Source organism: Microcebus murinus, chromosome 24 (assembly GCF_040939455.1).
Source record: "Microcebus murinus isolate Inina chromosome 24, M.murinus_Inina_mat1.0, whole genome shotgun sequence".
In the NCBI taxonomy this organism is placed as follows: domain Eukaryota; kingdom Metazoa; phylum Chordata; class Mammalia; order Primates; family Cheirogaleidae; genus Microcebus; species Microcebus murinus.
The window spans coordinates 22,177,113-22,191,003 of NC_134127.1; the positions used below are offsets into that span (position 1 = coordinate 22,177,113).

At 36.1% G+C, this 13,891-nt stretch overlaps 1 protein-coding gene and 1 long non-coding RNA gene across 5 annotated transcripts in view; one reads left to right on the plus strand and one right to left on the minus strand.

Moving 5' to 3' along the window:
- The window catches only part of PPP2R2A (protein phosphatase 2 regulatory subunit Balpha), a 66,295-nt gene that overhangs the window by 40,467 nt on the left and 11,937 nt on the right, over positions 1–13,891 (plus strand). For 2 of the 3 annotated variants that reach the window (XM_012775342.3, XM_020282751.2), the window contains 3 exons: positions 3,700–3,797; positions 8,559–8,724; positions 13,719–13,831. In XM_012775342.3, the coding sequence (XP_012630796.2) occupies positions 3,700–3,797; positions 8,559–8,724; positions 13,719–13,831 (377 nt within the window). The remainder of the gene's footprint in view (positions 1–3,699; positions 3,798–8,558; positions 8,725–13,718; positions 13,832–13,891) is intronic. The other variant, XM_020282750.2, reaches the window with a different exon arrangement.
- LOC142864138 (uncharacterized) overlaps positions 1–13,891 on the minus strand; it is a 72,775-nt gene that overhangs the window by 37,460 nt on the left and 21,424 nt on the right. For both annotated transcript variants that reach the window (XR_012914721.1, XR_012914720.1), the window contains exons 2-3: positions 6,926–7,052; positions 1,681–1,799 (exon numbers count right to left, since the gene is read on the minus strand). This is a non-coding gene — a long non-coding RNA (uncharacterized LOC142864138). The remainder of the gene's footprint in view (positions 1–1,680; positions 1,800–6,925; positions 7,053–13,891) is intronic.

Below are 13,891 nucleotides of genomic sequence, written 5' to 3' on the forward strand. Positions count from 1 at the left end.
TATCAACACATTGTAAAACCCCTTTGTCTTACTGAATTCTTTTTTTTTTTAATTCTACCAATCATTTGGGGGCATTATTGGCATTTACTAAGCATGGGCCAAATGTGATAGCTAGCTGTTTGGCAGTTTGTAGGACAATTTTGAACAAGAAAAAATTGTTCCATGGTCTGCATAACTTAAAATATTCTGCCAAATGTCCATGATGCCAAAAAAAGCTTCTTTATTTTCTAAGCCTAAAACCCAATTCTCTTCTACTTATCAAATCAGGGCATGGGCTTAATGTACATACTGAAGTTTACTTTGCAAATCAAGGGAAGATTATACTTTGAAATACAGGAATTTTACAAAGAATTCATAATTTTGTAAAATCATATCACCAGGGCAAGGCTGCTAATGGTTTTTGTGTTGCCTCTATACCTGTATAACTCTGCATTTATAACTGACCCCTTCGTGTTGATTACATATAGTGTCATCACGCTTGAGTATACATTTTAGTCATAATTTTTTCCACATATTCTCTACCCCACCCCAGGACTGCAGCAATACAAATGTTAGAATACTTGATCCTATCCCACAGGTCATGTCTTTGTTTTCTCCCTCTCTTTACTTTATTTGAATTCTATTGCCAGGTCTTCAAGTTCCTGATCTTTTCTACTACAGTATTTAATCTGTTAGTCCTATCCATTGTATCTTTCATTTCAGTATATTTTTCATTTTTAGACATCCCTTTTTTGTCTTTTGTCTCCCATTTCTCATCATGTTTATGATTTATTTTTATGCAGTATGGAGCATATTTCAGTAGCTGTTTTTAGGTCCAGGTCTGCTAGGACCTTAATTTCATCATTTCTGTTATTTTTAGTTTCTATTTGCTTATTTTTCTGATTATGGGTCATATTTTCCTGCTTGTTTATATTCTTGGCAATTTATTAATAGATTGGAAGCCAAACATTGTACATGTATGTTGCTGAGTGTTGGATTTTGTCCTAGTGTATAGTTAAGTTCTTGGGCTTGATTGGATCCTTTCCATGTTTGTTTTTAAACTTCATTAGGACAAAATCACTCTTGAGTGCTGATTTAGCCCCATTACCAAGGTGATGCTCACCTGAGAACTCTACTTGATGTATTATTAATCATGAGGTTTCTCTATTCTGGCTGGCTAGAACCCTGACTATTCTGCTCTCATAAATTTTCTGGCGATTCTCTCCTAGGCCTTGTGGACTGTCACTCCCCATATGCCCAGGTGGCATTCAGCCAAAGATTCTAAGTGATCCCCCTGTAGATCCCATCCGGCGAGCTTTCTTTCGGTATAGCTCTCTCCTTTTGGGTACTGTGCCCATAAATTCTAGCTGCTTTGGCTTTCCGTAACTCCCAGTTTATCCCTATAACTCAGTGAGAGTCAGTCTCTGTTTGGATTCTTCCTAATTTACAGTGCTTCCTAGGGACTCCTGCCAGTCAGTAAGCTGGGGCGAACACAGGACTCATTTTCTTTTCCTCCTCTAGGGGTTCACAGTTCCCTGCACTCCATGTTGTCCATCATCTGAAAAATAGTTGTTTATGAAAATGTATGTATTTTGTTCAGTTTTCTAGTCATTCACAGTAGGACAGAAAATCCAGATTGTCTTACTCCCTCGTGGCCATAAGCTAGAAATCAATTAACAGATTTTTAGTTTTGATTCTTACCTTTCACTTGAGCCTCCTGAAAGAAGTAGTACTCAGTTATAGCACATTTTTTTGGGTGCTTTTTCTGGATACCTTTATTTAAATAGTCTTAGTGTTCTTTGTTAATCTTTGTCTTTTTACTGAAACAACAAAAAGTAGAGAAGACTGATTACCTCTATTCTTGGTACACCAATTGGCATAAAGCTCAGTTTCAGAATGTTCTCTGTAATTCATTCCTGAGTGTTTCTCTTACTCTATGAGCAAAATTGTTTGTTTTGAGATAGGATCTTGCTCTGTTGCCCAGGCTAGTTGAGTACAGTGGCATCATCATAGCGCACTGCAGCCTCAAACTTGAAGCCTCAAGCGATCAATCCTCCTGCTTTGGTCTTCCAAAGTGCTGAGATTACAGGTGTGCACCACCATGCCCAGCCCTATAAGCAAAACTTGAATTCATTCTGGTTTTTTATTCATCATTTTTATATGTCACATTCCCAGCAAGACCTTTTGGGATCTTGGCATTTTACAACTCAGAAAAACTTTGAAAGCATTCTCCATAAACTTGGAGATTTAATAGGTGTTTATGTATGTGGCCTTTCTTTTCTTCTTTTAGAGGGAAAGGAGGAAGGAACACCATGACATAGTGACAAACTTGAATTCTGTTATACAAACCAGGAAAATCGCTCTCCTACCTGAAATATGGCTTTATTAAATATATCCAGCATAAAAATCTCAACAAGAAGGCCACAAATCTGTCCACCCACTCCTCTCCCAAATAAAATTCCTCTACACTGCTCAGCTAAGCAGTGACTTGGTTGGCTGTTTCTAAAACTTTATCTTTGTTCATTGGCTTTTGGCAAGATAAATAGTTACAAGCACCAAGGTCTTAAGAAAATATGTAAATAGATAATCCATTCACCCAGTATTTATCTACCAGAAGGATTTTAGAAAGAGTTGACTTTTATGGTATAAATCTTCAATTCTTGTACTTTCCTGTTGTCCAGCCTCTTGATATTTGGGCCAGTTGTTTCTAGGGTTCCTCAGCCTGTCTCAAGGGTGCCTCTTAAAATATTGTAACCTTTCTACAAAGCTAGCACTACTAAATACATACCACGTCACTTTACTCTGGAAATCTCATTATAAAGTATTTGTTCCTGGCATAAGAAATGACACATAGTTAGAGCCAGATGTCTTTTTGTTTCTTTTACATCTTGCAATAAACTATTTTTCTTCTCTTCCCTACCCCAATCACATGTTCAGTAATCACACTGTAACTAGCTCTGTGAGTTGGTACTGTTTTCCATTTGGGGTGTTGTGCCTTATTGCTCGCTTTATTACTTGATTCTGGTTCTGTCTTCTCAGGACAAAATAGATGTGGAATATGCCTCCTCACCTCGTCCCCCAATCTCAGATCTCAGTCCTTTTAGTGCTGTAAATGCTTTCCTTACTGACTGAATTGTCTTTAGGTTTTTTGTGGCCAGTTTACTGAAAGAAGATAAGAGTTTCCCCCTTACTAGACATTGAGCCTGTCCTGCACCAAACCTATCCACCTAGCTTTTCCTACTGTTTGGCAGAGAGGCTAGTCATGTCATTATCATTGACATTTTTAATTCAGTGTTAGTTATAACAGCTCATCTACCTAACAAGGAGTTGTGGTTGCTTTAATCTAGGTGACTGTGACAACTTGAACCTTGGGAAAAGATAAAATATATAAGAAAGAAAATTAGCAAGATAATTATAGGTTAAGGGTGCTGTCATAGAATGTTTTACAAGTTGCTGATTTCTTTGCATTCATGAATTTAGTGAAATATGAATAAACTAAACTACTTAGTATTTATTATTTGTTGTGTTTCTGTGTGTTAAAATAGTTCCATACTGGTTTATTCTGGGGAGCTTTTTTTGGCGGATCAAAATATTTATAAAAACTTTAAATTCACTTTCTAATGGCATGTTGATACTGATTATTAGGAAGAATATGCTAAGTTCTGAAACTAGTAAGTTGGGAAAGAAAAACTAATGTCTTTTTTTGTTTCAATTATATAGCAGATATAATTTCTACAGTAGAATTTAATCATTCTGGAGAATTACTAGCAACAGGAGATAAAGGTGGTAGAGTTGTCATCTTTCAACAGGAGCAGGAGGTAAGTGTTTAAAATTTAATATCTAAATTTCAGTTTGAAGTTGGGACTGGAGCTTGTGTTGTACTGGAGAATCTCATTAGAGAATGTTGGAATTTTTTTAAAAGAAGTGTGTGTTTATTGAGTAGAACATCTAGTATATAAATCTCGTTCTCTAAGCTTTGTGTGCATGTGTGTACATGTGCGTGTGCTGTCTTGATTTTAAAACACACTTTAATTGTGAAAAGATTTGGTTAGAGAATGGGGTGGAAAGTGGTGGAATAATGCAAGATTTTAACCAGTTTTGAAGCCTTGGCCCTCGGTTATAATTTTTTTCTTAAAGCTCCATAGAGCAAAGTTGCTTTGACCTCTTCTTAATGCTTAGTATGCTTTGTGTAATTGGAGGTGGGAGGCTAGTTTAAAGAAAAATCAGCTCAGTTATTATGACATTAGTTTATGCTAATACTGTTACAGTGATTTAAATGTAAAGGTTTAAATGACAGTTGCATGTATGTGCATGTAATTTATAAGTGCAATGCTAGCTTTTAAAATGAATTGATGGGAGATTGTTTCCTTTTCTCTTTGAAGAAAGAGAAAATTGCAGAGTCTAATTAAAGTGGGTTTTTGTTTTGTTTTTCTTAAAATTTAGGCACACTTCTAAATCTGATAGAGCAGATTTCTCACCAAAATTTTATGCTAAACAAGATTTGTCACACTGGGTTTTTTCTTACTCTCTCCCTCCATTTGTAGATCAGAGTTTAACCTTTAAAATCATGTTTTGAAACAACTGCCCCTGACTATAATATATTCAAAAAGTTTAAAGTAATGTAGATAAATTGCAGGATTTTACCAGTAGTTGTCTAAATCATTACACAGAGTTAGGTTTTAAAGGATTGTGAAATTCCTTAAATAAGCAAAGAATCTAGTAATAATAATACTACTTTGCACTTCTATAGCGCCTTTGACCTGAGGATCTCAAAGTGCTTTACAAACACTAATGAATTAATCCTCACAACACCCCAGTGAGGTAGGTAATTTAATTTTAAAAGAAATGGTTAATAGTGTCTGATTAGAAGATGCACAAACACTAAAACTGTTTCCTTTTATTTATTCATTAATTATTTATTTATTTATTTTGGTTGGAAGAAAATAAGACTCAAGCTTTGCTTGACAGAGAATGGTCTTGTGGGAAGGGGGGACTTAATCAGTTTTCTGTTCCTGTTTACAAGCAGCTAAAAATTTGACGATAAGAATTTTGAGATAACACGAAACCTTAAAGATATTACAGTTTCCCTTTATTTACTAATGAGAAAGTCAAGATATAAATAGATCACTTTATTACTTAGTGGCAGAACTAAAAACCAGAACTCAGAATTTCTGACATGTCATCTTTTCAGTATTCTTTGCTGCTTTTCACGCTAGATAAACAAATTATGGACAAATTAATTTTGTTAATTAGAGTTTAGAGCAGGCCTTCCCATAGGCTTTCTCTGCACTTGAACGTGTTTTTTTTACCGAAAGGTAATGGCTCTCTACACTTCAGTTTTGTTGTAAAGAAAGGTGTTTGGAGGAAAACCTGTACAAATTCCTTTTGCTTATTACTATGTTTAATCTTGAAGGATAATACACAGGCTTAACATTCTGTGGGTTTTAGGAAGATTCATTTTTAATGAGGGCGTGGTATTATTTTAAAATATAAGTTGGCAGTTAAAAGTTAATTTGGAAAAGACATTTTGCTTGAGAACAAAGTCATTTTCATCTTCTGTAGGTGGTGGTTGGTTATTAAAGTCAAAATCAAATGCAAAAAAGGCTGGAATTTTTTTTTTTTAATGGGGGAAATTTTCGCTGTAGGATGCATTCAATAGATATAATCAAAGTATTAATATTTAGTATTTTCCTAAATGCTGTCAGTAATATATTCATTTTTGAATTGAAAGTCTAACATGTAGTTACTGAAATCGTTCAAACATTTTACTTGTATTAGAAAATAAGACCAAAGAAATTATTTTAAAAAATAGTCATCTCCTATGATTCTTTTCTGAAATTGCACTGAAGATTCTAAAGTGCTAGTATTTTAAATTCATGCTCTTGTAAGAAGAAATAAGCCAAATGACCTGACTTTGAGAAGGGCCACTGGCAGGAAAAATAGAACCTACTTTTCATGTTTCTCTCACCTTAACCATATTAAAGAATTCAAGGGCTGCTGTGTTGCCAGTATTAAATTTATTTTCCACTTGAATCATGGGTTTATTGGGCTGTAGCCCCATCATAAATTGAGGATCATTTGTGTATTGTTTCTGTGTATTTTTAAAAAATTGTTGTCAAAAAACACATAAAATTTACCCTCCCAACAGTTTCCAAGTTACAGTGCAATATTGTCAACACATGCACATTGTTGTGCAATAGATTGCCAGGACATCTCACTCCCAATCCACCATGACTTAAATTCTGCATCCACTGAACCAAGTACTCCAACTTCTGCTCCTACCAGCCCCTGACAAAACCACAACACTGCTGTTCCACTGCTATGAATTTAGCTGCATTAGATAGCTGTTAGAAGTGGAATCATGCAATATTTGCCCTTTTTGGACTGGCATATTTCACTCAGCATAATGTCCTCAGGGTTCATCCATGTTGTGGCATGTCAGGTTTTCCTTTTTAAGACTGTATAATATTCCAGTGTGTGGATAGACCACATTTTCTTTATCCATTCATCTGTCGACAGGCATTTGAGTTACACCTTTTGGCTCTTGAGAATAATGTTGTTATAAACATGGCTATACACATACATCCCTGAGGAGATGCCAATTTCAATTCTTTTGGATAAAAATCCAGAAGAGAAATTGCTGGCTTGTATGGTAGTTCTGTTGTTTGTTTGTTTGTATTTTTTTTGAAGCTCCGTGTTGTTTTCCATAGTGGCTGCACCGTTTGGTATGGTGTATTTTAAAAATCTCTTGTTAAATATACGTGGAGAAAAATTTACTTAAAACTAATAAAAATTTATTAAAAACTAAATAAATTAATAGCACTTTGGAAGGCTGAGATAGGGGGAATTGTTTGAGGCTAGGAGTTCAAAACCAGCCTGGGCAACATAGCAAGACCCCATCTCTACAAAAAAAATTTAAAAATTAGCTGAGTGTGGTGGCACATACCTGTTATCCCAAATACTCTGGAGACTAAGGTGGGAGAATCACTTGAACCCTGGAGTTTGAGATTACATTGAGCTTTGATTGCATATTGCACTCCATCCAGCCTAGATGACAGAGTGAGACCTTGTCTCTAAATAAAAAATAAAAATAAAAATTGAATTGCTTTTTAGCACATTGTAGTTTTCTTGCAGAGCATGATGATAAACCTTGTGAGACTTGGTGAGTAATTTTAGGAGGAAGAATAATGAAATTTCTTCTAAAGTGATGTTTGAGTATATATGTGTAATGATTTGGTTATCTAATTTTGTTACATAAGTATGGTAATGAGACCAAGTCTCTAAGTTTGATTTTTACCCCATGTGTGTGTCCCCGGTGTGGATTTTATGTTTTGTGATGCACTCTGTATTCTTAACATTGGCATACCCACTCACTAATAATTGATACTGCCATCAAAGGATTCAAATATAACTGTACATGAACAATGCAGATCATCAAGCTAATGGAAAAAACAACCCAAAACACATACTTTCAAGGTGATTCAAGGACATTTTCTTTTGATGTGGAGAATAATCATCTATTTTTATTACCAAGTAATCCTAAACGTTTGACTGGGATAACTCACTTTTACTTAAAATAGTTGACTATCAATAATATTGAATTCTATTTTTTTTTTTTGAGACACTTAGTCCAACTTAAGTCAGAATGAATTCTATTTTTTATTTATACTATTTTCTGTAGGTTCTTCTTTGAACTAGACTTTTAGTGGTTCTGATGAAAAGGTTTTTAATCATGTGATGATAGGTCAAAAGATGAAATTCTGAACATGATTATAATTCTCACTTTTGCTGAGGTATTAGTGTTAACTGAAATCCTTCACAAACAGTCTCTTTATCCAGTAGCTTAAATTATATTTTTTGAAACTGATACTAAATGAAATTAATCATTAGTGGGTGTGAGACCCATAGAAGGCTGGCTTAAGGAGGGTAAGCATTTGTTGGTGGGGTGGTATGGGACCTTTGCTGGGTGGGGCTGAATATGGACTTGATCAGTAACTGAGTTGTCTGTAGCAGTGGTCTTGGGGAGCGAGATAGGAGTAAATGGTGTCACTGTCACTGCATTTATGAGAGCTCTTCTATATTGAGTTTTTCAGGAGTGAAATAATAGAAAAGCAGGTATCAGAAAGGAAAAGGCGGATAATACATCATGTTAAATAAGAGATTGGCAGTTGACCCTAAAGTGGGCAGAGACAGGGGTGCCTCAGCCATCTCTTTCTGAGCAAGCTTTAATCCTTACTTCTTAGGTGAACTCTCTTATTCTGGATGCTCAGAGTTTTTCCATCAGTGGGCCTCCATGCTATGAAAAATACAATAGTAAATTAGCAATTAAATGGATCCATACTTTAATGTCACTGTTTTCCTAATGACTTGAGCTTATTTATTGAGTTTTATTTAGCCTTTTTTTCTCTCTAAGCTTTCATGTTTATTCCTTGAAGGCCTTTACATATAAAGAATATAATTGTATATAAGATACAGCTAATGAGCTATTTAGAATTTACAGGGTCTGTTGGAATTGATTGCATTTGGTTATTTTGAAATATCTTTCAACAATGGTCCAAATATTTTTGTTTCCATTTTAGAACAAAATCCAGTCTCATAGCAGAGGAGAATATAATGTTTACAGCACCTTCCAGAGCCATGAACCAGAGTTTGACTACTTGAAAAGTTTAGAAATAGAAGAAAAGATCAACAAAATTAGGTGGTTACCCCAGAAAAATGCTGCTCAGTTTTTATTGTCTACCAATGGTAAGTGTACATTTTATCTTTTCATGTGCCCACTGTGTGCACATACCCCATAGAGGATACTCTCCTCTTTTCAGAAAAATCACTGTTTGAGTTCTCTGAAAAGGAAATTTTTCTTCCCTATACAGAATATAAATTCTACTTCTTTCCCTTTTTTATTGTTCAGTTATAGTTTTTAGATAATCTGAAAGATTCTCAGGACCAAGTTTTTGCTTAGCACACCCAGTTTGTAGTGAAAAGAATGGGCTCCTACACCACTGGAGTTAGGTCACATGGCTCTTCGTGCCACTTCTCAGCTTACTAACCTTGGGCAGGTTCCTAACACTGACTTGACTTTTCCACGTCAGCAAACTGGGAGATGGTAATTTCTGTATTATAGTATGGTTGCGAATAGTAAAATTCGATAGCTTCTAGCATACATAAAGAGTGCAAGTGCTCAATAAATGTTAATTTCTTTTCCTTTTTAAGTCTTCTTAGACTCTACAAAGAGTATTTCAAACTGTAAATACAAAGTACTTTTGTCAGATGCTGGTCTTCATTCCAGGATACTCTCTAGGAGAGTTCCCATTAGCATATTGCCTTCTTCCCCACAAGCCACGTGGCTGGAAGAAGATCACTTGTCCAGGGAAAGTTATTAAGTGAGGATTAGAGTTGTGTAATGACTCATAACTCTACCTGAATTAGAAGTTCTTTATGACAAGTGAAGGAATTGGGTGATATCGTTTTGTTCTTCTAAATTTTTTTACTATGAGTTGTTACTTGGTTGAGGTCTTGAGTCTAAAGAGAATCATTAGATTGATTGAGGGGATACTTGAGTTCTAGGTAGCCATGATCTATAAAAATCTGTTACTAAAACTTTTTTGAGGTTCGCACAAGGGTTGAGTTAAACCTCTGATATTGTCCTATCTCCTATTAATAGAAGCAAATTTATAGCACCTAGACCTTACCATTCTCTGCCATTTGCAGCATGTAAACTCATGTGACTTCTAGGGTGACATCATGGAAGATATTGAGTGCCCTTACATCTGATTTATGCCTTATAGCCCACTGTATTGAGTTCTTGGAAATGCAGTCCACAGATGATGCCACACTCCCTGATGCAAGTGTTTGCCCCCTCCTAGGTGTCCATTTTTCTGATGATCAAAGCTGAGCAACCAACTCATCAAAATTTGTCCCCTCTGCCTTTTCTCTTTTCATAATAAACCAGATTCCCCTCTCCTCCTCGTTCAAAATAAACAGAAATAACTACCTAAAGCCTATTTAAACTATTTAACTCACAGCATCATAGGTGGAGGAACTGTGTTTACTTCTGTTGTTAGGGACCGACCTTTCACAGGCCCACCGGACAGAAAAGCAGAGACATTGAGGATGCAATCACACAAGAGGAGGTTTATTTTTTGGCTAGCCAGGGTCCAAGACCCAGAGCACCAACGCAGTGGCCACTCTCGCAGGCAAGGACCCCGACTGGAACAACGGCATGCCTTTTATCCCCATGGTGCACAAGCTGCGCACAAGCTGACTACGCACGGATCATGCGTTGACCTTTAAAATGATTGGTTGCCCACTATTGCCTTTTGAAATAATTGGCGGGTTGGTTGCTCTCTATTGCCTGATGGGCCAGTCGCCCATGCTTTAATGACCTCATCCCATAATTCCCCTTACAGCGGTGTAGCAAGCAAGCAATGACCAGAAGCAAAGGTTTGCGGTTAGCTCACTGCCCCACCCAAGTAAATTCCCAACAATTGGAAGAATTCTTCTGCCCTTCCTCTGTCCTACAAATTTCTCTGCCCTATACTGTCATATGTTGGCTTCTAATCTTGGGTCAGTTTTAATTTATATGGTAAATTATTTCAAATAGCACTTGGAAACTTGATCTTTAGCTAATCAAATAATACATAATTACACTGTTTATATGCTCTCTACTTTTAGAAGTAAATGTTCGGAAGTCTTATACATTTCCTGTATTGGAATATTTTGTGGCAGTTTATTGTAGGCTAAATCAGTTTAATTTTTATAAAGGGAAGTTTCTTTAAAATGTAGGCCAGGGTAGAGAGAATAGTATGATGCAGCTTCACGTACTTTTCACCCAGTTTCAACAATCCTAAGTTCATGGCCAATTTGTTTCTTAGGTGCTTCTCCTTCCCCTCCCCACAGTGTTATTTCGAAGCAAATCATGGCTCAACTCACATATGCATTAAATCTTAACTATCTTTCAATTCTCTTTCTGTCCATACGTGTCTTCGTAGAGGCTTCCATGTGCTCCTCCGGCAACATGTCAGCACCAGAGGAGCCTTTCTAGTCACTGAACACTACAAAGGCCTGTGGAAGGAGAGACCACTGGGAATTCCAGTGGTTTGGTGAGGAGTATGTGAATCTGTAGTTTTTAATCTGTATCAACAATATCTCCTAAATATGTTTAGTACATAAATCTGAAAAATTACTGATTAATACAAATTATTTAAAGACACCACAGAATACATTATAGATTTAAACAGGCCCACAAGGCAAGATAACTGGGGATGGGTGGGGCTGTCACCCTCATCATCTTTATGTAGTGACTTTAGAACAAATATTTACTTTTCCCCAAATACAGAATTTAGGCTCATATCTATTAATATATATGAAATATATAAATGTATATAAACTAAATAGCACATAGAAAACATATTACTGAACTGTGACATAATTATAAACAAGATTATATAGGTTTAGAAGAACTAATAGATTAAAAGTTACTAAAGGCCGGGCGCGGTGGCTCACGCCTGTAATCCTAGCACTCTGGGAGGCCGAGGCGGGCGGATTGCTCAAGGTCAGGAGTTCAAAACCAGCCTGAGCGAGACCCCGTCTCTACCATAAAAATAGAAAGAAATTAATTGGCCAACTAATATATATATATAAAAATCAGCCGGGCATGGTGGCTTGTGCCTGTAGTCCCAGCTACTCGGGAGGCTGAGGCAGGAGGATCGCTTGAGCCCAGGAGTTTGAGGTTGCTGTGAGCTAGGCTGACGCCACGGCACTCACTCTAGCCTAGGCAAGAAAGCGAGACTCTGTCTCAAAAAAAAAAAAAAAAAAAAAAAGTTACTAAAGTTAGCAGTTTCTCTTTGTTTACACTTGTTTGAGAAGGGCATCCATGGAGCAGCTATCATGTTTTCTGGGTTACCAGGCTAGAGGGTCACTGGCATCTCTGAGTTGTTTTTAACTACTTTTATAAAATGCCTTTATACACTAATTTAAAAACTTTTGTTACACCCATTTGCTTATGAAATATCATTAGGAATGTGATGCTTTTATGTAAGAATGCTATTTTAGGATTTTAGCACAAAGTTTTAAATGAGCATACATGAGCCCATAGTGATATAAATAAATAAGGGGAAAGGATGCTTCTTGTAGGAGAATTAGTGGCTCACTTCCAAGGGATAGAGTCTGGCAAGGGGGGAATGGTAATTGTACAGTGGAGAAACCGGGCAGACACTTAATCAAGTTACCAAGGTTAACACCACCAGCAATAAGTCATGATGCCATGTATCCCCTTAAATGATGCCATGAGAAGTCATTTCATCTCTCTATTCATCCTGAAAACCCTTTGTCCCAGTCTGATCATGAAAAAACAGCAGACATATCCAGTTGAGGGATAGTTTACAAAATACCTGCCCACCACTACTCAAAACTGTCCAGATCAAGAAAAATAAGGAGAATGTGAGAAACTGTTAAAGTCAGAGAGGTCAAGGAAACTTGATAACTAAATGCAGTGTTGTTTGGATCCTGGAACAGAAAAGGGATGTTAGTGGAAAACATGGTGAAATCTGAGTAAAGTACATAGTTTAGTTAATAGTGGTATACAATGTTAATATCTAAGTTTTGACAAATGTATCATGGTTGCATAGATGGTGATTGACATTAGAGGAAACTGGGTGAGGGGTATATGGGAACAGTGTTCTATTTTTACAGCTTTTCTGTAAATTTCAAAAAATAAAAGTTTATTTTTTAAAAGATATCTTTATTTATATCCTAAAATGCCTAGAAATTTTATCTTCTTAAAGGTCTTCAGTGTATGCTTTCAGTCAGTTTTTTTTCAGGCCCTGTTTTCTACATATGAATCCCTGGCACAAGAGGGAAAAAGATAGATTTTAAAAGGAAGCACTCAGTCCTGTGGAGGACTCTGTGACAGGGTCTTTGATAGGATTTGCTGGGAAGGTGGGACCAAGGGAGACTTTTCATAGAATTTTGAGTCTAAATGATAGGCACTCTTAACTGACTTTGTTGTTTATTCTCTTTAAATTTTTAAAAATTAAATATTGAACATACATGAATATATGTTAATATGTTTGTGTATATATATAGAGAGAGACATATGTGTTTGCATACACATACATACAATTTTTTCCCCTCTAGCTTTAATTATTTTTAAAAGATAGAGACCTGGCTGTGACTTAATTTGAATATCATGTGAAATTTATATGAGTGCCATTAATGTATAAATTTGTGATTTCTATACTTCTATGTATATGTGTTTTTATTCACCTAATAGGGAAATTTTTAGTAAGATAAGGATTTTTTTTCTTGGAATCTTTTTTTTTTTTTTTTCTTGAGACAGTCTCACTCTGTTGCCTGGGCTAGAGGCTCACAGCAACCTCAAACTCCTGGGCTCAAGCAATCCTTCTGCCTGAGCCTCCTGAGTAGCTGAGACTACAGGCATGCACCACCATGCCCGGCTAATTTTTTCTATATATTTTTTTTAGTTGACCAATTAATTTCTTTCTATTTTTAGTAGAGATGGGGTCTTGCTCTTGCTCAGGCTAGTTTCCAACTCCTGACCTTGAGCAGTCCGCCCGACTCAGCCTCCCAGAGTGCTAGGATTAGAGGCATGAGCCACTTCGCCCAGCCTTCTTGGAATCTTTTTAGGTAAAATAGGAAATGGCCTATTTTAAATGCCATAAAATGTTTTTTATCAGTATTACCTTTTTTATTTTTAATGACTTTCTTTATTCTCTCCTTAGATAAAACAATAAAATTGTGGAAAATCAGTGAAAGAGACAAAAGACCAGAAGGGTATAACTTAAAAGAGGAAGATGGAAGGTATAGAGATCCTACTACGGTTACTACACTACGAGTAAGTTCATCAAAGTGATGAATAGTTAACTGTATTTATATTATATAAAATGTTTCCTGA